This window comes from Podarcis liolepis (genome assembly GCF_965112155.1).
Source record: "Podarcis liolepis genome assembly, chromosome: 1".
Taxonomy (NCBI): domain Eukaryota; kingdom Metazoa; phylum Chordata; class Lepidosauria; order Squamata; family Lacertidae; genus Podarcis; species Podarcis liolepis.
In genome coordinates, this window is record NC_139554.1 from 120,645,430 (window position 1) to 120,667,309 (window position 21,880).

The 21,880-nt window shown below is 46.0% G+C and overlaps 1 protein-coding gene across 4 annotated transcripts in view; it reads right to left on the reverse strand.

The window, feature by feature from the left end:
• STAT1 (signal transducer and activator of transcription 1) overlaps positions 1-19,447 on the reverse strand; it is a 43,877-nt gene extending 24,430 nt beyond the window's left edge. For 3 of the 4 annotated variants that reach the window (XR_014517720.1, XM_083468490.1, XM_083468491.1), the window contains exons 1-13: positions 19,329-19,447; positions 15,909-16,037; positions 13,876-14,020; positions 12,515-12,613; positions 12,046-12,135; positions 10,728-10,806; positions 8,614-8,705; positions 6,596-6,747; positions 3,886-4,044; positions 3,633-3,725; positions 2,712-2,771; positions 1,697-1,726; positions 1,510-1,600 (exon numbers count right to left, since the gene is read on the reverse strand). Coding sequence is in view for 3 of the 4 variants with exons in the window: in XM_083468490.1 (XP_083324616.1) it covers positions 1,510-1,600; positions 1,697-1,726; positions 2,712-2,771; positions 3,633-3,725; positions 3,886-4,044; positions 6,596-6,747; positions 8,614-8,705; positions 10,728-10,806; positions 12,046-12,135; positions 12,515-12,613; positions 13,876-14,020; positions 15,909-16,036 (1,218 nt within the window). In the remaining variant the exon portion in view is untranslated. Of the gene's footprint in view, positions 1-1,509; positions 1,601-1,696; positions 1,727-2,711; positions 2,772-3,632; positions 3,726-3,885; positions 4,045-6,595; positions 6,748-8,613; positions 8,706-10,727; positions 10,807-12,045; positions 12,136-12,514; positions 12,614-13,875; positions 14,021-15,908; positions 16,038-19,140; positions 19,161-19,328 lie in introns of those variants that run through there. The other variant, XM_083468489.1, reaches the window with a different exon arrangement.
• Positions 19,448-21,880: the final 2,433 nt, after the last annotated feature.

A 21,880-nucleotide genomic window follows, 5' to 3' on the forward strand; every position in this document is an offset into this window, starting at 1 on the left:
CGGAGTCTGTAACCTGAAGCGTATGTAACCCGAGGTACCACTGTATTGCCTTTCTATATTACTACACACAAGGCCATTTACAAGCTGAAAAACAAAATAGATGCCTAATAACAATCTGATCCTATTAAAAAAAAAAGCTGTAATAAAAACATAACTTTAACAACTTATATCAACTAAAGCAATATTCAACAATCCGGTAAAATTCACGATCCGGGAAAACCATGAAGCCAGCCAATGCCTCCACATAGCTCTGTCCTTACTTCAGACATTGTGATATATTGATATAACGTGATGTTTAGCTGGTGATATAGCACGACTTTGAAAAACAGATATTGCCCAGCCCTAGTTATGGGTCTGTAAAGAAACATTAGTTTGTGCTATACAGTGGAACCTTGGGTAACATAAACTTCTGGTTACGTTACCGGCAACCCCGGAAGTGTTTCGCCACGCACGCATGCACAGAAGCGAGAGAAAAAAACCACCTCTGCACATGCGCAGAAGCAGCACCTCCAGTAGCAAAAACTTTGGGATACAGCTGGACCTCTGGAACAGATCCTGTTTGCAACCGGAGGTACCACTGTGTAAGATATGTACCAACATTAATATGGAGTATAACTGAAATAATGCACATGTAAACCCACATTTTTTTAAAAAACCAAAGCAGGTATTTCAAAATTACCATATTTTTCCGTGTATAAGATGCCCCCATGTATAAGATGCCCCCTATTTTGGGGGACTCCAATTTAAGAAAACACCCCTCAGCACTACCTGTGTAGAAGACAAGTCCCAATTTTAAACTTACTTTTTTGGTAAAATACAAACAAACAGCTAGTCTTATAAACGGAAAAGCTCTGGCACAGAAGGAAAGAACAAGAAGATTTCTTACGAAAGCAATCCTGACAAAAAGTAATAGGGGTGTTTGTGTGTTGTATGTCATTGTGCATGCATACACACAAATAAGTGTGTGTGGTAATAAAAGCAGAAGTGAATACAAAACAGTGACAGACTTGCTAGTTGTGGCCTGTATGGAATATAAAGGGTAAAAGGACCCCTGACCATTAGGTCCAGTCGTGGCAGACTTTGGGGTTGCGGCGCTCATCTCGCTTTATTGGTCAAGGGAGCCGGCGTACAGCTTCCGGGTCATGTGGCCAGCATGACTAAGCCCCTTCTGGCGAACCAGAGCAGCACACGGAAATGCCGTTTACCTTCCCGCCGGAGCGGTACCTATTTATCTACTTGCACTTTGACGTGCTTTCGAACTGCTAGGTTGGCAGGAGCAGGGACCGAGCAACGGGAGCTCACCCCATCACGGGGATTCGAACCGCTGACCTTCTGATCGGCAAGTCCTAGGCTCTGTGGTTTAACCCACAGTGCCACCTGCGTCCCTGTATGGAATATATATCCCTTCAATACACAAACATCAGTAGCACAGAACGTTTTGGGGGACGACGAAGACAGAACATTATGAAGATATTTTGAGAATCTGAATGCCAAAAAGATATGCCTCACCAGATGTCTAAATTCTGCTGACAAGCTTCCATTCGACTCTTCCATGTTCATCACTTTGGAATTCGTCCCCAAGATGTTAAATTTTCTAAATCTTCAGTGAAAACAGATTTAAAAAGTTTTTTGAGACTAATCAATTCACTGTGTGACAAGAACAACAAGCAGTAGCGTACACAAGAAGTCAACGTACCCTTTAACAGCAACCTTCTCGTTGACGTCTCTGCAAAGGAATAAAAATAGTGAGGGGAGATCCATTATATAGAGTTGACAATGTATGTGGCAAATGTATCCATTTTACTGTAGTTTTTTTAGTGAGTGTTTTAAGCAGTGGTAAACTTCTCCAGCATGCAAATGTTATATACTGCAGGACCTGCTATTTCAAAGATGAGCAAGACCTGTCAGCAGAAAACCATACCAGAATTTTTACTTTAGAGTCCTAAACAGAAATCAGGAAAGTGTGAAAGCTGGGGAAGGACAACAGGGATCTATTGTCACAGGTGGAATCAGGTTATGCTTTAAATGGGTTGTGTGGATGCAAACTCAACCTTAAAACCACTAGTAGATTGTCTATTTTCAATCTTGAAAGACCTACATTGGCTCCCAGTACGTTTCTGAGCGCAATTCAAAGTGTTGGTGCTGACCTTGAAAGCCCTATATGGCCTCAGCCCAGTATACCTGAAGGAGCGTCTCCACCCCCAATGTTCAGCATGGACACTGAGGTCCAGCTCCAAGGGCCTTCTGGCGATTCCCTCACTGCGAGAAGCCAAGTTACAGGGAACCAGGCAGAGGGCCTTCTCGGTAGTGGTGCCCTCCCTGTGGAACGCCCTCCCACCAGATGTCAAAGAGAACAACAGCTACCAGACTTTTAGAAGACATCTGAAGGCAGCCCTGTTTAGAGAAGCCTTTAATGTTTGATGTATTACAGTATTTTAATATTTTTTTGGAAGCCGTCCAGAGTGGCTGAGGAAGCCCAGCCAGATGGGCGGGGTATAAATATATTATTATTATTATTATTAATCATCATCACCCTTCATGATGTTTCTTAGAAAGTGGAAAGCTTTCAGAGAAGCTTCCTTCTGGTTGGAATAAAGGTGGCTACGGTTAAATGGGTAGAGAAAGAGGGCAAAGGTAAATAACAACTAATGCTTCCGTTTTGAGTGAAATTTTGATGTGGGTGTCAATAACATATGCAAGGCGTCACTTACTTATCAAATACAACTTGCACCTTCAATTTGTAATTCAGTTCCTGCAGTTTCACCAGTAATCTGGAAGCACAAGACATATATCACTAGCGTGTTAATGAAGAAATTACTCCCATCTTTAACTTCATGACGAGCCTTGCATTTCCTTCAAGTTCTCAAAACAACAAAGAAAGCTTCCTTTCCAAACACAGCAACAGGGGAGCTGATTCATATACTGAAAATCAACATGTGCCCACAACATTTTAGAGAAGAAGCCCCCATCTGGTTTTGTCATGAACACACTTGCCAGAAGCCAGTTAATAGCTGGAATAGCCACATGTCGTTCAGCTCAATCAAGCACTACTTGACAAGTGCTCTGTAGAATTGGCTTTTCATCAGATAGAGAAACTACTAGAGCATGGGTAGGCAAACTAAGGCCTGGGGGCCGGATCCAGCCCAATCCCCTTCTCAATCCGGCCCACGGAAGGTCTAGGAATCAGCGTGTTTTTACATGAGTAGAATGTGTCCTTTGATTTAAAATGCATCTCTGGGTTATTTGTGGGGCATAGCAATTCGTTCATCCCCCCCCCAATATAGTCTGGCCCCCCACAAGTTCTGAGGGGCAGTGGACCGGCCCCCTGCTGAAAAAGGTTGCTGACCCCTGTACTAGAGGTAGTGAGAAATTAGTAGAGTCAGATATGTTGCCTTAGCTGTAAGTTTGCAACTGGTCCACAAACAGAAACATGACACTTTTTCCAATTACCGCCCTTTTGTTTGGGCACAATTTTCCTCCGTGGTTTGGACAAGACATGGTACCATTTTCCCCCTGGTTTGGAGTTGTAACATTACAACTGGTGTGGAATGGCCGCCTTGAAACGTGTTGCTGGTTGGTTGTTTTTAACCTAAAAGAGCAATAATCTGGATCATTTGGGGGGGGGGGATTACCTGAGTTTTACTGTAAATTGCACTCCAGTCTTCACGACCAACGGTCTCTGAGAGTGGGTCGGCATGCAAGGCTGTCTTTCTACCACGAAGGAACTGGACAAGGAATAAAGAAATGGCATTCTAATTTGTCTCGAGAAGAGAATGAGTTATGGCAAAGGGCACAAAAGAGCGACATTAAAAATATAATCTATTTTAATATTTTGGTTCATTTTTAACGGACCCAAAAAACCCAAAACCAAACCCCCAAGCCTACCTCTGAATCAGTTGCTTGAAGAGGCTTAATGTCCGTTCATACAGCCCATTTTTCTGCTGAGGAATGGGGTCTGTGTCGTAGGTAAACTTCTGTTCCAACTCCTCCAGCTTTTTAAGCTGCTGGCGAATTTGCTGAAGACTCTCTGCTACTGTAGTAAACCTACCATTTACAAGGGTTATATATTTTAACAGGGCTAAGCAATGCAGCTGGAACGCAGCAGAGTTAAGGTTTGAACACTCTCTACTTGACCGGGGGGGGAGGGGGGGACACATTTCTTTTGTCTAGGAAAGAAAAGGAAAAGCAGTGCTTGCATATCCCAACCTTAACAGCTTTTCATTCTGCAAAGCTTAGGAGCACAGCATGTCCCAGCACCTGACATCAAAACACTCCTGCGTCAACTTGCAGCTTCAGAGACTTGGGGTGTGGGGTGCAGGGAGAGAAAAACTTATTCCTCCAAGGCCTGCAAAGCCAATATAAAGGTAAAGGGACCCCTGACCATTAGGTCCAGTCGTGGCCGACTGGGGTTGCAGCGCTCATCTCGCTTTATTGGCCGAGGGAGCCGGTGTACAGCTTCCGGATCATGTGGCCAGCATGACTAAGCCGCTTCTGGCAAACCAAAGCAGCGCACGGAAATGCAGTTTACCTTCCTGCCAGAGCTGTACCTATTTATCTACTTGCACTTCGTGCTTTCAAACTGCTAGGTTGGCGGGAGCAGGGACCGAGCAACGGCAAGTCCTAGGCTCTGTGGTTTAACCCACAGTGCCACCTGCATCCCTCAGCAAAGCCAATGGACAGAGGGGGGGGGGGGAGCCAATCTCTGAGGCAGCTCAGGAACCTGTTTTGCCTTCCTGTCAGGGCAGACCAACAAACATGCTGCTTCTGAACGCTGAGAAGGCAGGAGGGGGGAAACTGGCCTTGAGAGAAAAGGGAAGACATTGCCCTTGTCTTCCTTACTTAATGCCTCCCACGGTGTGGAGCAGAGAGAATGCAGTGTATGGACCAGTGGATGTTGCCAAGCACAGAGGAGGAGAATCTGCAGGAAACATTTACTGAATAATAATAATAAATAATTATTAATTATTATTATTCTTTATACCCCGCCCATCTGACTGGGTCCCCCCAGCCACTCTGGGCGGCTTCCAGCAAAACACTAAAATACAATAACCTATTAAACATTAAAAGCTTCCCTAAACAGGGCTGCCTTTAGATGTCTTCTAAAAGTTTGGTAGTTATTTTTATCTTTGACATCTGGTGGGAAGGCGTTCCACAGGGAGGGCGCCACTACCGAGAAGGCCCTCTGCTTGGTTCCCTGTAACTTGGCTTCTGTTCTCATCCTGAAGCAAAGTTCTTAACCTGAAGCACTATTTCTGGATTAGCGGAGTCTGTAACCTGAAGCGTATGTAACTCGAAGCGTATGTAACCCGAGGTACCACTGTAGTTGTTTTTCTCTTTGACATCTGGTGGGAGGGTGTTCCGCAGGGTGGGTGCCACTACCGAGAAGGCCCTCTGCCTGGTTCCCTGTAACTTGGCTTCTCGCAGTGAGGGAACCGCCAGAAGGCTCTCGGCGCTGGACCTCAGTGTTCTGGCTGAACGATGGAGGTGGAGACGCTCCTTCAGGTATACTGGACCGAGGCCGTTGAGGGCTTTAAAGGTCAGCACCAACACTTTGAATTGTGCTCAGAAACGTACTGGGAGCCAGTGTAGGTCTTTCAAGAACGGTGTTTTATGGTCTTGGCGGCCGCTCCAAGTCACCTGTATTAACCTGCTTTCTTTCCACTGTGCAGTTCCAATGCGGAACTCAAGACCGCAATACCTCAAGGACCGCCTCTTTCCATATGAACCTACCCGGACCCTGATATCTTCTTCTGAAGCCTTCCTTTGTGTGCCTTCTCCTCGAGGGGTCCAGAGGGTGGCAACACGAGAACGGGGCCTTCTCTGTGGTAGCTCCCCGTCTGTGGAACGCTCTCCCCAAGGAAGCTCACCTGGCCACTTCATTATACAGTGGTACCTCGTTTTGAGTCAAGCATCCATTTCGTTGAACGTCCGCAGCAAACCCGGAAATACCGGAACGGGTTACTTCCGGGTTTGCCGCTCACACCCGGGCAGAGCAGCGCTTTGTCGTGCGTCCTTTTTGTCTAGCGTCCGGGGCTCCGGAACAAGGTACAACTGTACACCTTTAGGCGGCAGGAAAAAGTGTTCCTCTTTAACCAGGCCTCTGGTTGACCTGATGCGACATCCTAACCCTTTTAAAATGTGGCTCTTTTTTGGGGGGGGGGTGTTTTGTGTTATTGGCTTGTTGTTCTTATTTGGATTTTATATATTGTGATCTTTTCTGTGAGCCGCCCCGAGACCTCTGGGAATATAAATTCAAAATAAAATAAAATAAAAGTGGTCTCCTATCCAGGCACTGAGCAGACTCAGACCTGCTTAGGTTCAATAAGGGGGCTTCAAGGCTGTGCGAAGGCTTCCATTTACACTCCCCGCTTCCCCAAGCAGCTTTGGAAAAGCAGCCTCTACATACGGTGGAAGAGGACGTGCTCGGTGGAAGAGGACGACCATCCCAGATAGAAGGAGTGTACCGTTCTTCAGTCAAGGGTATACGATAGCTGCACTCCCCTGCTAGAACCTCCAAACAATTCTCAAGCAAGTTTTGCAGGGCTCGGTTCTTTCCAGACCCCTTCCCAAAAGGCCTTGCTTAGGAGAGGCCTACCAGTTCTGAAGCTGGTCCAAGCAAGCGTTGGGCGGCCCTCCAATGCAAGCCATTTGCTGCCGCTGCTTCCATTCCACCAGCTCCTCTCGAATCAAGGCGTTCTGGGTGTGTTCCGACACATGCAGCGCATTGGCTATTCTCTGTAGCACATCCTAGAGACAGAGAGCCGTTCAGGAATGAGTAGGAGCGTTTAGAATTCTAAAAAATCATCTCACATCAATAGCATTTATTATTTATTAAATATGTAAACTAGCACCTTCATCCTCATCTCTTGATTGGTTGAGAGGGGTTGTATGTTTGGGGACAGAGAGGTTCTCCTTTGAGGTCTCTGGTTTTTTGCCTGCGGGGTGCGCTTCCGAGGCTCGCCAGTTTTTCCTTCTGTAAAATGGGTACTTTGCGATGACCATGAAAGCTGCTCACATTTTCAAACATGCCTCCACTTCCAAAAACGTTTGCAGTAATAGGCTTTGGGAAGTGCAACAGGACACATGCTCAGTTCGTGCAGGGAACCAACTACAGTGGTACTTTGGTTCCCAAACGCTGAAAACCTGGAAGTAAGTGTTCCGGTTTTCGAATGTTTTTCAGAAGCGGCAGTCGGCTATTGTTTCCAGGGCGCCTGCACCAATCAGAAGCTGCGCCTTGGTTTTCAAACATTTCGGAAGTCAAACGGACTTCCGGAACGGATTAAGTTTGGCACTTTTGTTTTTGCTATTTATTTTGCGCTTTTGTTTTTGAGGCTTTTTTGGCTAATTTGTTTTTGTGACTGTGCAGCTGTTCAGCTACTGATCAATTGTGTGACTACGGAAATAGATAAAAGCCCTCCATCCAAACAATGACTATCATTAATTTTTATCATCTACAATACTGTCTTATTTATTTTATAGTACAGTACAGTACATTGATTGTCGCTTTTGTTTTATGGATCAATGGTCTCGTTAGATAGTAAAATTCATGGTAAATTGCTGTTTAGGGGTTGTTTTTAAAAGTCTGGAACGGATTAATCTGTTTTGCATTAGTTTCTATGGGAAAGCACACCCTGGTTTTGGAATGCTTTGGTTTTGGAACGGACTTCCGGAACGGAGTAAGTTTGGGAACCAAGGTACCACTGAAAGCTTGTTGAGTTTCTCCCTCCGCTGAAAGCATGGCCTGCAGCAGCCAATGTAATGTACTTTTCATTTCCTGACCATTGGGCTATGCTGGCTCATAGCTGTCAAGTGTCCCTTATTTGAAGGGACAGTCCCTTATTCCAGCGCCATGTCCCGCTGCTGTCCCTTATTGATGGATGTCCCTTAAATTTCAAAGGAAGCAGCTCCTCTCCCTCCCTCCCTGCCGGCCAGGGAGGAGGGAGGCTCCAACTGTGTTGCTTGGCTGTGTTGCTCACCCAACAAGAAGTCTAAGAACTGGGGGGTGGAGCTTGCATGCCTTGTGTATGGCTAGTTAATGCAAGCTGAGGGGTTTTTTGAATGCTGGATGCCATTTTGTTGCACGTGCTGCTGCAAACTTTGCAGTGCAAAGCCAGGCCGGGGAGCCATCTTAAGTTGAGGCTGCATAGGCCTTGTGGTGCATGTGATTCAGATTCTATTCAGTTGAACCTCTGGTTACAAAGTTGGTTGGACAGTGTTCTCGAAGCCACCAGCATAAGTTTGACAAGACTGCAGGAGGACAGGAAGACTGGAGTGCCTGGAACAGGTGAGGCTGCAGGTCCCTTATTTTCAAGGCTGCTGGTCCCTTATTTTCAAATCTGTAAGTTGACAGCTATGTGCTGGCTTGGGCTGATGTTAAACATCTGGAAGGTCCTGTGTGTTGGCTACCCCTGGTCTTGAATAAAAACCAAAGTTTCCCTGTACTTTGCAAGGAGAGATGAAGCACAAGTGGTCAAGATGTTTCTTAAGGAAAACACCTGCCTGCCTGCCTGCCAGTTCCCCACCTGTGCTAAGCCAAGGGAGGGGGGAGGGAGTTGCATACCAGCAATTTAGACAGGTATACAATGCCTCTCCACAAGTTCACCAAAGAATCACCTGTCTCATGAGGTCCAGCTGCAGATACATTGTGTGCAGCTGCATCTTTTCCTTTAGGAAGTCTTGCTGGGTCATACCACAGGGCTCATTTTCTGCAAAAACAGACCAAAGAAGAATTCCTGTGTTACGGCATTACATTTAAAGAACACTCTTAAGTTTGCAGAACTTTTAAAAAGGAAAGTAAAACCATATAAGCTCAATAGCTGGAATGTATTTAGGAGAGGGGAGTTCTGATTTTTTTTTTTTGTCCCCTTCAAAAGCAGAAGTGCTCTGAAAACCCGGAACCTATTCCTGCGCATTATAGACAAAGGTCTTAAGACTAACTTCCTTGTTAACGATGCTTAGGGAAACTGGTACTAATTCCATCCTCAAAGCCCACATATATATTGCGTCGTTCAACAGAAGAGTAAACCCTTGAGGGCGGACTTAGAATCTTATCTCAAAAAACCAATGTTCCCAAACCCACAAGCTGTTCATAGGCAGCCGATTTAGAGTGTAATGAGAGGGAAACAAAGTTACCGTATTTTTCGCCCTATAGGACGCAGTTTTTCCCTCCAAAAATGAAGGGGAAATGTGTGTGCGTCCCATGGGGTGAATGCAGGCTTTCACTGAAGCCTGGAGAGCGAGAGGGGTCGGTGCGCACCAACCCCTCTCACTCTCCAAGCTTCAGGAAGCTCTGCGCAACCCTCGGGAGACCGGCGCGACTTCACACCAGTCTCCCAAGGGCTGCGCAGAGCTGCCTGCAGTCCCGGGCTTCGCGCCGCTCTGCGCAACCCTAGGAGGCCGGCGGGAAGTCGCGCCGGTCTCCCCAGGGTTGCACAGAGCTGCCTGCATTCCGAAGCCTGGGGCGCGCTGAAGAGCACGCCCGGGCTTCGCGCAGCTCTCCGCAAGCCTGGGGAGACCGGCGCAACTTCCCGCCAGGCTCCCTAGGCTTGCGGATAGCAGGCTGTTCTCGGGGCTCGGGTTGGGGGAAGCTCGGGCTTCCCCCGCGCCTGGGGTGGGAATAATTTTTTTTCCCTTTAGTTCCCCCCCCCCAAAAAAAACAACTAGGTGCGTCCTATGGGGCGGTGCAACCCATAGGGCGAAAAATACGGTAAGTTTTTTTCATTCATTCCTGTATTATTCCCTGGCAGATGAGCTTGTGGGATTTTCTGTCTCAGGTGCTGAAGCAAACTTAGCCAGCCACATCCTGGGACCCATGGAGGAGACGCCATTTGCCGCCCCACTTCAGGCAGCCAGATGTTTTGCGCAGACCCTCCCCAAACCTTCATTTGCTGAGATAATTTGCTAGAGGCACTTAGTCAAGTACGGTGTGCTCTCTCTCTCTCTCACACACACCCCTCAACCCCCCCCCCCCCCCCAGTTTATGTCCAGTTTCAGAGATCCGTTGGGATAAAAAAATATTAAATGCCGGAGGCCAGCATTTTTATAAAGGAAAAACAGCACATACAGAAAGGGTTAAGAGCTCCTCTCCCATCTGACAATCTTCCCTTTCTGTTAAGGCCTCAGGCCGTCTTCATAATGTTAAGTCCTGCATTCTGTCCCTGAGGAAACAATTGCCTGGCTCCAGAGAGAAAATGTATGGTCCCAAGGGTTTTTCTTAAAAAAAATTCTTTTAGGGAAGTAAGACTGAGAGAAAAGGACTACTGGATGGTTAAGTCCAGTCAAAGGCAACTATGGGATTGCGACGCTCATCTCACTTTCAGGCCGAAGTCTGTCCACAGACAGGTAGGTCATGTGGCCATCTTCTAGCACAAGGGAACACCGTGACGGAAACCAGAGCACACAGAAACGCCATTTACCTTCCCGTCGCAATGGTACCTATTTAGCTACTTGCACTGGCGTGCTTTTGAACTGCTAAGTTGGCAGGAGCTGGAACAGAGCAACGGGAGCTCACCCTGTCATGGGAATTCGAACCGCCGACCTTCTGATCAGCAAGCCCAAGAGGCTCAGTGGTTTAGACCACAGTGCCACTTGTGTCCCTTTACCTTTTCTATAGTAAGTTTCGCATGAAAAGCCGGCCTCACCCTCAAATCACAACTCCCAACAAAGCAGTACAAGCATTTTACTAGAACCGTTATGGATCTGAACCCCTGCAAAGCTGAACTCCTCACCTCTGACCTGCAAGGTTTTGTATTTGAAGTCGTATTCGTCTTGCGCATCCTCCAGATTTTTGATGATCTGTTCGATTTCCTGGAAAAGCAATGACCTCGTTTTCGGCATTCAAGCTTACGTACTGGGAAATGGCAAAGAATTCTTAAATTGCCCCACCCACCTTTCTTCCTGGGAGCTCAGCTTATCCCTCCCACCCCCTTTTATCTCTGCAACAACTCTGAGGGGTAAGGTTAGGCTAAGAGTGACAGAGACTGACTGGCCCAGGAACACCCAGTGAGATGTGTCTGAGTAGAGATTTGAACCCAAGCCTCCCCATTCCTAGTCCAATACCTGAACCACTATACCATACTGGTTCCTTATTATAGTGAGGTTTCGAGGACTGAAGGGAGAGACCGTTTAGTCATGACTTGTCTAAGTAAACCAATTTAGACATCTAGGATAGTAAGTGACACAGTAAAGACATTCACACTTAACTCTGGTTAACTTTAACACTGCTTCAGATTCCAAACGTACAGGGATTGTGGAATGTGCATTGAGACACTAAAAAAACCTGTTGGTGGTGCTGGGTTAAGAAATCCCGCAAAGATGCAATGCTTAACACATCATTTTTCCATTGGTCCCAATCTGGCACGGGGCTTCAGCGAATCGGATGCTCCCAGACCATCCCTGGGACCACTCTTAACCATGATGATGCAAAAAGGTTCTGCACTCATTCTAAACCATGGTTTCCCAACCATAACCATGGCTTAAATCAACCTTCCCTAAGCTTGGTTATGGATTTGGTATGACAACTACCATTAGGATCTAGCTGGCTAGGGCTAAAGCTCATAGTCTAGCAATATCTTGTGGACCAGCATTGGGAAAGGCTAGTTTAGGCAATTTCAATGAAATTGAAAACAATGTAGGGCTTAACATGTATGTTTATTTAATTATTGCCCATCCTTCACCCCAAGAAACCAGCGTGGGTTGCAGCATTAAAAACAAATATTAAAACAACTTACAAACATAATGTGGGTTTCTAAAAACACTGTCTGGAAAGGGCAATAGCCCAACCACTCTTTGGTTGAAAATTTGTGGTTGCGTTTCTTCCCGTGAGATACCAAGTGAAATAAACTTGCAAGAAAGCAGACAACAAAACTCTACAGCAGCACTGATGAGGTAGAGCCCCCTGGTCGACTCCAAAGATGAACAAACCCCTGTCCAAATGCGGGGAGGAAAGACAAGTCCCGTATTTTGCTCTCGCACCTCTCAGCATGCCTTCAAGTGCTTTCCGTCAACAAGTTTCAGCTTAAGAACTCCTGGACTTTCAATACTTACAGTGACACCATCCTTCACGCTTTTGACTTTCGCGTCCAGTTCCTTCACTCTGCCCAGCACTACTGTGTTCTGCACAGTCCCCAGCTGCATCTGGAATGGAAACGAGAATGCATGACGACATGCAGGAGGGACGAAGGACTACAACGCCCATCACTCCTGACCAATGCCCATGCTGGCGGGGACCGATGGGAGATTGACAGCATCTGAAGGTCTGCAGTTTGTCCACCCGCATGGCTACGTACAAGAAACTAAACCCCAAAAACAAATTATTCTCTACAAGGGACGGGAAAACTGAGCACCTGCTCACTTGGAGAAATCTTTCAAATCAACACAGTCCCACCCATGTGTTGTCAAACGTAAATCTCACTTCAGCAACCCGGCGTGGAGAATATAATATCTCTAGAGGATATCTCTCAACAACATGATGCTGTTTGCCCAGAGACAAAAAACCGAGGGAGAAAACAGTTACCTTATCTACTTCCTCAGCCAGCTTGAGGATTTTCTCTTCTTCGTGCAGACACTTGGAGATCATCATGGCCATGAACATGGGGTCTTCCTCAAACGTGTTCTAGAATACGTCATAAAAAACAGGTTAATGGGAGCTGGCCCAGCTTCTCTCTCTTTTTGTTACATTTGCCTATAAAATAACAAGAGGAGGAACTAAACAACATTGAGCAGGGCATCCTCAGGTTTCGACGTCCCGTCAAACTCAAATAAAAAAAGATGCTAAGTACTCAACCTATTCACACATGCACCTGGGCAAACCATAGTCCCGGGAAAAATCTGCACCTATTTATGCTCATCTCAGTATTTTGCATTTCTGAAGACAGATCACAAGTATCCAACATCCTTCAGAGAGCCACCTTATTGCAGGTAGAGAGTCAATATGCATAAACCTCACTACTGCAGCTGCTATCTAGCACCCCAAATTAGGGGGCCAGTTCAACACACAAAATCCAAGATTGTGGACCAGTAAGTGTTGAACAAACATTAAAAGGGGGGGGGGATCTGCCAACATTACCCTTGATTTGAAAACATGCTAAAATTTTATGGACCGTAATACACAAAGCTATTGGCTGTGAAGTCCCATATTTTTCGCTCTATAAGACGCACTTTTCCCCTCCTAAAAAAATAAGGGGAAATGTGTGTGCGTCTTATGGAGCGAATGCAGGCTGCGCGGCTACCCCAGAAGCCAGAACAGCCAGAGGCTATCCCAGAGGCCAGATCCCTCTTGCTGTTCTGGCTTCTGGGATTCAGAATTTTCCCCCCCCTTGTTTTCCTCCTCCAAAAACTAGATGCGTCTTATCGGCTGGTGTATCCTATAGAGCGAAAAATATGGCAATTGCATGCATTCATTTGAAGCACTACGATACCACTTTAAACATTCCCCAAGAGAGTTTTGGGAGCTATAGTTTGTTACAGATGCTAAGAGTTGTTAGGGGACCAACTCCTCTCCTGTATTGAGAGGTTTTTAATGTTTGAGGTTTTTCTATGTGCTACATAAGCTGCCCAGAGTGTCTGGGGAAACCCAGCCAGATGGATGGGGTATAAATAATAAAATTATTATTCCAGTCCCAGAGGTGCAATTTCAAGAGTACCCTATGAAGATGGATTGACTGGATAAATAAAATTGGTTTAGCAGGGTTCTTAGACTGTTCTCATTTGTTTCACTGGTACATGACCAGGAAAACTTCTAGCATTTACTTGGGGATACTATCAAGGCCCTTCTGAACGGAAGGATCATGGCAGGAATGAAGAGCATATGTAAACCATGTGAAGAATTTTACATACTTTTTTCGCAGAGATACTTCTCATTCACAGGGACATTACCTGTAGGTTACGTTTGCTCTTCCTAATGTTGTGCTGAAGTAAAAAGTTGTTTTCCTGCGTGAAGCGGCTGTATTGGTCATCCAGCTGAGACAGCAGGTTATGGAACAGCAGAGTCGCCTGTGAAACATCGCTAGCAGCATGGTCCCTGGGAGATGGAGCAATGGAAGATGTTCACTTTCAGCTTCTTTACCCTTCCACAAACCTTCTTGCAAGGTCCTCTGCCCTTCCAGCAGCCTATTTTGGTTTATGATTTGCAGCAGCGATCCCAAATAACAATACAGCTAGAATCAAATAGGTACAAATAAAGCAGACAGGTGTGCCACCATTATGTTTCGGGTTGGAGCAGCACCAGGTACCAGTGTTAGAAACTCAAGATAGAGAAGCTACATGCCAAATGGCTCCTTAAACCAAGGTTGCAGTCGCCAAAACAGAATGTCTAGTTGCCATTTTGGGGCAAGGCGGCTCTGAAGTCTTGCTTTGCAAATGGTGGACTGGTTGTGATCGATTCTCAGTTGAACATCTGGCTTGTTCAGATGACAACCTTGAGCTAGGATGAGAAGTCTGAGAACTTGAAGAAGAAAAGTCACTTGATCCAGGGACACTTCACATATATACAGTGGTACCTTGGTTCTCAAACGCCTTGGTACTCAAACAACTTGGAACCCAAACACTGCAAACCTGGAAGTAAGTGTTCCAGCTTGCAAATGTTTTTCGGAAGCTGAACGTGCTCTGGGTTATTTGTAGGGCATAGGAATTCGTTCTTTTCTTCTTTCCTTTTTTTAAAATACAGTGGTACCTCGGGTTAAGTACTTAATTCATTCCGGAGGCCCGTTCTTAACCTGAAACTGTGCTTAATCTGAAGCACCACTTTAGCTAATGGGGCCTCCCGCTGCTGCCACGCCGCTGGAGCACGATTTCTGTTCTCATCCTGAAGCAAAGTTCTTAACCCGAGGTACTATTTCTGGGTTAGCGGAGTCTAACTTGAAGCGTATGTAACCTGAAGTACCACTGTATAGTCCAGCCTACCACATGGTCTGAGGGACGGTGGACCGACCCACGGCTGAAAAAGGTTGCTGATTCCTGTTATAAGAGTTTGGATTTGATATCCCGCTTTATCACTACCCGAAGGAGTCTCAAAGCGGCTAACATTCTCCTTTCCCTTCCTCCCCCACAACAAACACTCTGTGAGGTGAGTGGGGCTGAGAGACTTCAGAGAAGTGTGACTAGCCCAAGGTCATCCAGCAGCTGCATGTGGAGGAGCGGGGAATCGAACCTGGTTCACCAGATTATGAGTCCACCGCTCTTAACCACTACACCACACTGGCTCTGGTTATAGATCAATGGTCTCGTTAGATAGTAAAATTCAGGTTAAATTGCTTTTTTAGGTTTTTTATTTAAAAAGTCTGGAATGGATTAATCCATTTCTGCATTATGGGAATGCGTGCCTTTGATTTTGGAACGGACTTCCGGAACGGATTAAGTCTGAGGACCAAGGTACCACTGTATTGGCCTATTCCGACCTCTTTCTTAATAATATCTGCTACTGCTCAGGAAAAGCAATTTCGTTCTAGAATTTCATTCCGATTGAGCAGATAAAATGTAACTGGTAGGGTGGGGTATTAGTGTGCAAAAACAGTCCAGATCCAATTATTCCTGTTTGGTGGAGATGTCAGGCACTTTTCACTTGGTCACAAGTGGTCAAGGACCAGATGCAAAATGCGCCTGTTAATTTCAAACACTGCCAGGTACCGTGATGTCGTGCAAGTAACATCCTCAACAGGATGACAAGACTTTGTTGACAAGACTTAGGATGTCGTTGGCTCAACTTGCTTACACCTCAACATTAAACTGGTTGCCAAACAAGGGCTTACAATAAAACATGTTTACTTGCTTTACCAAAACTTAGTTCCTATGCAAACATTATCTTTGGCACTTTTTAAAGCTCAATCGTTTTGACAGGAGCAAATTAGGCCATGCACAGTTTGGAACACAATCTTATCATTTGACATCTCAAACACAAGTTGGCCTCTCACCAGTCTTGGGCTTCCAGCCACTGGGCGAGATACTGTCGTATCTCCATGGGGAAACTGTCATCATAGAGCTGGTGCACTTGCTCCAGGAATTTCGAATCCAACTGCTGCAGTTTATACCACTGACTCATCCTGCAGAATCAAAAGGAGAACAGTTTTTAAGAATACTTACCGTAACGTTCTCTTATCACACACCTCAGTGGAGATTTTAGCTTCCTCTTCTCTGAGATCAGAATGGAACTGCAGGCGACCAAAAGTTTAGGAAGCTAGCAAAAGGCAGAGAGACCTGCAAGCCAGTAACTTGTGTGTTCACAAGGCTGCTCCATCAGAAAATGGCTTAGGCCCAGCTGTACTAAAAAGCAAACTTGAATTCTGTGCCAAGCAACACTGCATTTTATAATGTTTAATATTCAATGTCTATGTTTCTATACGTGCTGTAAGCCGCCCAGAGTAGCTGGGGAAACCCGGCCAGATGGGCAGGTGTCAGGGAAGTGACATCGGAGCAAGAGGCGAAGGGGAGGCTCCCAGATGATGCTGGCGAAGGACCCAGCAGCAGGGGGAGAAACAGCTCAGTGGAGGGGGAAGCTAATCAGCACAACACCAGGGATAAAGGGGGGCAGACGGGGGGGATTGGAGAGAGGGCTCCAGGACTCTTCACTGGACATCAGTGAGGAGAGCCCAGGTCCTCCGCTACCCATGCCTTGCCTGCGCAGAAGAATCCCGCGCAGTGAGAGGAGGAGGAGACTGGGTATCAAACAACTTTTATGTTGGAAGAGGTTCAAGAAACGCCCACCGACGGATTCTGCCAGTGACTGAGGCAGCCACAATGAGAAGGGGCTGTGCAGTCAGAAAGGTTTAACAAGGCAAATTAACCGAGAAAGGCACCAGTTTACCCACGAGTAACTCATACCTATTAAAGCAGGATATGAATTATTATTATGCTATACGAACAGCACAATTTTTCTGCCTTTGCAACAGGGAGTAAAAAGGCTAGTGGAGGAATTGTAAGGGTGAAAAATGGGGATGAGCAGGACTTAGGCCGCAATCCTATACCCACTTACCTGGGAGTAAGCCGCACTGAATGCAACAGGGCTTACTTTTATAGCATTCTTCTGTTATAAGGTTAGGTGGATAGTGCATGTAGGTACAAATAATTTAAAATGTACAGGACAATTGCCAAACTGTTTGGCATCTGGACACATCCTGCAAAAAGTTCAGAAATCTCCCCTCTCTTGTGACTTACATTAATTCAGCAACTGGAGAAAAGAGGTGCAATCTAACCCCTAAGTTAAGCAGTATCGCACACCACTGGGTTCAGCTGGCAAGATTTAACAGGCATGCTTTTAATCGCTCCCCACTGAAATCAGAGGGACAAAATAATGCTTAATTTGAACGGGATGATGCTCAGTGCATTTCTGCATTGGCCCCAGACAGATCGCAATCTGGACCAAGACAAGTAGGGAGAAATAACCCAATCTTTAGCACCTTAATAACCAATTCCCTCTTGTTTTGCTTTAATTCTGCCATGGGCGTAGCCAGGATTTATGTTGGGCAGGGGGCAGGACTTCTATCTGGCTCTGTCTAGCACAGGGGTCTGCAACCCGCGGCTCCGGAGCCGCATGTGGCTCTTTTACACCTTTGCCGCAGCTCCGGGGCGGATACTAGCGAGGGGAGGAGGCGCATTGTGCGCCCCGACACTCCCCACTGTGGCGGGCGCTGTACTGGCTGTGACGTCGCATGGGGGCGGTGCGTGCGTTAGTCACGCACCGTCCCAACGTCACCTTCCCGTTTTTGCGGCTCCCAGTTTTTTTTCTTCGGAAACGGGTCCAAGTGGCTCTTTTTGTCTTAAAGGTTGCAGACCCCTGGTCTAGCAGATTCAGAATGAAACGTCTCAACAACAGCTGTTTTAAATTGTTTTCTTTTGACCCCAGAATAATCTGTCAAAATCTTACGTCATTTGACAACTAGAAGGTAAATAAATAAAAAACACATCTGGGCGTACCTTTCATGCAGTTAAAGGGTATAATTTGCAAAATTACAAAAAAACACGCCTTTTAAAAAACAACAACTCTGAACTAAAACAAGTTTTCTTGAATTTGCTGAAAACCGTTTCACACTTCCTTCTCAAATTCCTTTTTTCCAATGCAGTTTTTCTGTGCACCCTCAGTAAGCATAGCCCACTGAGACTCCCCTGTGACCTCTGACCTTAGCCAGGTCTTTATGCTCCGCAAGGTACTGAATGACCGCTCTATGGTCCAAGTAGTAGTGCAAGACTGAGCAAGAGAGATGGTCAGTCAGTATTCTAAATTTTGATGTTCTGCAGACAATGGCTCACACATTTGAGGGAAGGATAAAATAATATACCACATACATAAGTAACAAAAGCAGGCACTGCTAAATAAAGGATCAAAATCAGAACTGCTGTCATTAGAATAATCAAGATTATGGAAGCAGAAAGAAATAAGAACTTTGTACCCTGAAATCCAACACCTGGGAAGTCACCCTTAATGGTTTAATTTGGTATTAGAATAATTTTTCAAAAAAAATTGTATTGTAATTTGATATTGTAAAAATGTGGCTCTTTTGGATCAATGGGATTAAAAAATATTATACAAAATCAGGCACTGATGTTTTCTACGGAAAAATACTTGCCAGGGAGGAAGATTGTTATATTTTTATTTATTTACTTGATGGGGGGGGGGAGGTGCCCGCCCCTGGCTACGCATTCTGGCTCCGGAAAATAAGTGCAATCGCCAGCGAAGCTTGCAACACTCAAGGGTTTGCGACAAATTCCAAGAATGCAACTGTGCAGCCCCATCTCCCACGTATACTTGGAAGTCGCGTCCAGCTGTTTCCGAACAGAGCTTGGCATGATGAAAAAACGAAAAATCCGAATGGCAAAAAAAAAGGTTTTTCCTGAGTAACTGGTGCATTTGCACAGGAGGGGGGGGAGAGAAAAAAAACTTCGAAACCACTCGCACCATAAAGGTAAAGCACACTTGATGCATATTTTACACCCCACCCCCCAAAAAAGAATCCTGGCACTATCAGTTTAAGCGCGCTGCGAATTCCAGTTCTGTGCGGAGTAAGCTACAGTTCCCCAATATATAGATACATACATATATATATATATATATATATATATACACACACACACACACACACACACACAGTATAGACACACACACACACATATATATATGGAAGGCAATGCCTAGAATGGATGCAGCCTTACTCTCGCATAAATCGAGGGAGCGCAGCCTTATTTTATATCCCGGCGTTGGAGAGACGCTTGCGCGAAGACCCTGGGAATCCGTAAGGCCCAAGCAGACGGCTGGCCCTTTTTGCATGCATCTATCTCCCTTGCATTCTTGGAGAGCCCAAAACTACGGAAGCAAGCGGCACCTTGCTCCTTCTGCTTACCTGGCTGGTCTGCAGATGCCCCGGAGCGCGCGCCGATTCCCCCCTCCAATGCTCCCCGACTCTGTCTAAAACGAAAGTAAGCCGGACTAGGAAATAGCAAGCGGCGGCAGTAGCGCGACCAATCAGCGAGGCGTTGCTTTCGGCGAGCAACCATTCAGGAGAGTGTGTTCCGCCTTCTTTGAATAATAAGGCTGTTCCCACGATTGCGCTCTCCTCCCTCTCCGGCAAAAGCACAGCTGTAGCTTAACGAAGGGGCCGTGCTATTATCGTCCTCTGATCTTGCTGTGTTCTTTTTGCAAACGTTTCCTAAAGCTAGCTAACGCGCTCTCTCTACCGTCTCCTCATCCTTGCCCTTTAAAAAAATAAATAAAAAGCATTGTTCCCCCTGGGAAGATATGTCTGGGTGTGGATTTTTATGTATTTTAAAAATATCAAATTTAATACATATATCTCAGGGCTGTTGACAGATGTTTCTTTGACAGAATTTGACACTACTGCTGCTGTTTTTTTATTTTTTAAATATATACTACCCTTCATCAAGAGATCCCAGAGGCAGTTCAAAGAATAAAATTCAAGATAAAGATAAAGCACAGTAAATAAGCAAAAACAACAAATCACCCTCCCCCTTCCCACAGATGCATTTAAAATGCTGTAGAATATTCATCAGCCAAAGGTTGGTTGAATAGGTGTGTTTTAACCTGGTGCTAAAAATATATAATAAAAGCACCAGGTGAACGTCCCTGGGGAGAGCATTCGATAGACAGGGAGCCACTGCAGAAAAGGCCCGTTCTTATGTTGCCACCCTCCAGATCTCACTTGGAGGAAGCGCACAAAGAAGGGGCTCTGTTTGTTCCAACAGGGACAAAAACCTCGAGGTTAGTGAGTTTGAGAGGATTGCATGATGAGGGCTTCCTAATTTTTGCATGTGCTTGGCACAAAATAATTAGCAACCCAGTCCTAGGTGGAATCTACAAATCCAAGGCTGTAGCAAAAAGGGGTTTCCTGCACAATGCTCTGTAGCTCTACTCTGAAGTTACCCCCCCCCCAGTTGCATAGGATTAGCTCCCAGGTAAAAGCAGGTAAAAGGGACGCGGGTGGCGCTGTGGGTTAAACCACGGAGCCTAGGACTTGCCGATCAGAAGGTTGGTGGTTTGAATCCCCGCAACAGGCTGAGCTCTCGTTGTTCGGTCCCTGCTCCTGCCAACCTAGCAGTTTGAAAGCACGTCAAAAGTGCAAGTAGATAAATAGGTACTGCTCTGGTGGGGAGGTAAACGGCATTTCCGTGCGCTGCTCTGGTTCGCCAGAAGCGGCTTACGTCATGCTGGTCACATGACCCGGAAGCTGTACACCAAGCTCCCTTGGCCAATAAAGCGAGATGAGCACCGCAACCCCCGAGTCGGCCACGACTGGACCTAATGGTCAGGGGTCCCGTTACCTTTTTAAAAGCCTATCAGATTACAGCTTCTGTTTAAATATTTGAAGCTTCCCTATGGTTTCGTACCTCCCCAAAGGTCAAGTCTTCACAGTTGTGCATTTCCTTTAGCATCAGTAGTGTTGTAGGTAATATCTCAAACTCTTAGTAAACTATAGATATGGGGTGGAGAGGAGGGAAGATTTCACCCAACGTGGGATTTCAACCCACAACCCTGAGATTGAGAGTCTATCCCAGGAAATAAATTTCCTGTGTAGAACTTTTCTTACATTGATGCCACCAAAGTTACCACCCTTGAACAATGAAGCAAAGCTGCCAAGTTCAATATTATCAAGCTTTTCCGTAAGGCAATGAACGGTCGGGGTCAAACATGCAGAACCCGCAAGGAAACCCCCAAGATCCCAGCCTGCTTTTTCCAGTCAAACCACACAGAAAGGGGAGGAGGCGGGTGCCGCGCCTGGGTGAAGGGCGGGAGGAGAGAGCTGTTCCTGGAACAGCACAGCCACACGTGCTTTCTGAGAAACAGGGACAAGTACGGGAAAGCCAGCGTCCGCAATGAAAACGAAAGTTAAAAACGGTCCCACGTGGTGGGGGTTTGGGGAGGGAGAGGAGAAAGAGCTGGCTTCAGAGAGATGGCCGGGAGGATTGCTTTGACCTCCTTTCTCCTTTCGATTTCAATACCCTCCTCTGAGTCAAAGAAAAGAAAGCAAAGCCCCAACTTACTATTGCAGTGTTTCGGATCGATGCAAAGCGATATATGAGCGCGTCCATTGTAAAGCACTCTGAAAACAAGACAGGAACCCCGGAAGTTCAGAGGGGAGCTGTCAAGGAAATATTGGCATGGACTGAAATGGAAAATGTTGTAATTTGTTGCGTCTCCTGCCCTGGCCAACATGGGGCGGCAGGGCTTAATAGATGCCAGGGAGCCCAAATCTGGTTTCACATCCTTGCTTTTAAAACAGGATTGAAGTGGAAGTTAAGGGGGCTGGAGATGGTTAATAGTACCCAGTTTCTTATTTGCATGAAAGTTCGGAACACTGCTCAATCAGAAAACCTTTTTTAAAAACACACGTATTATACACACACTAGTGTTTGTACTTTTCTGTACCCCAAAATAAAC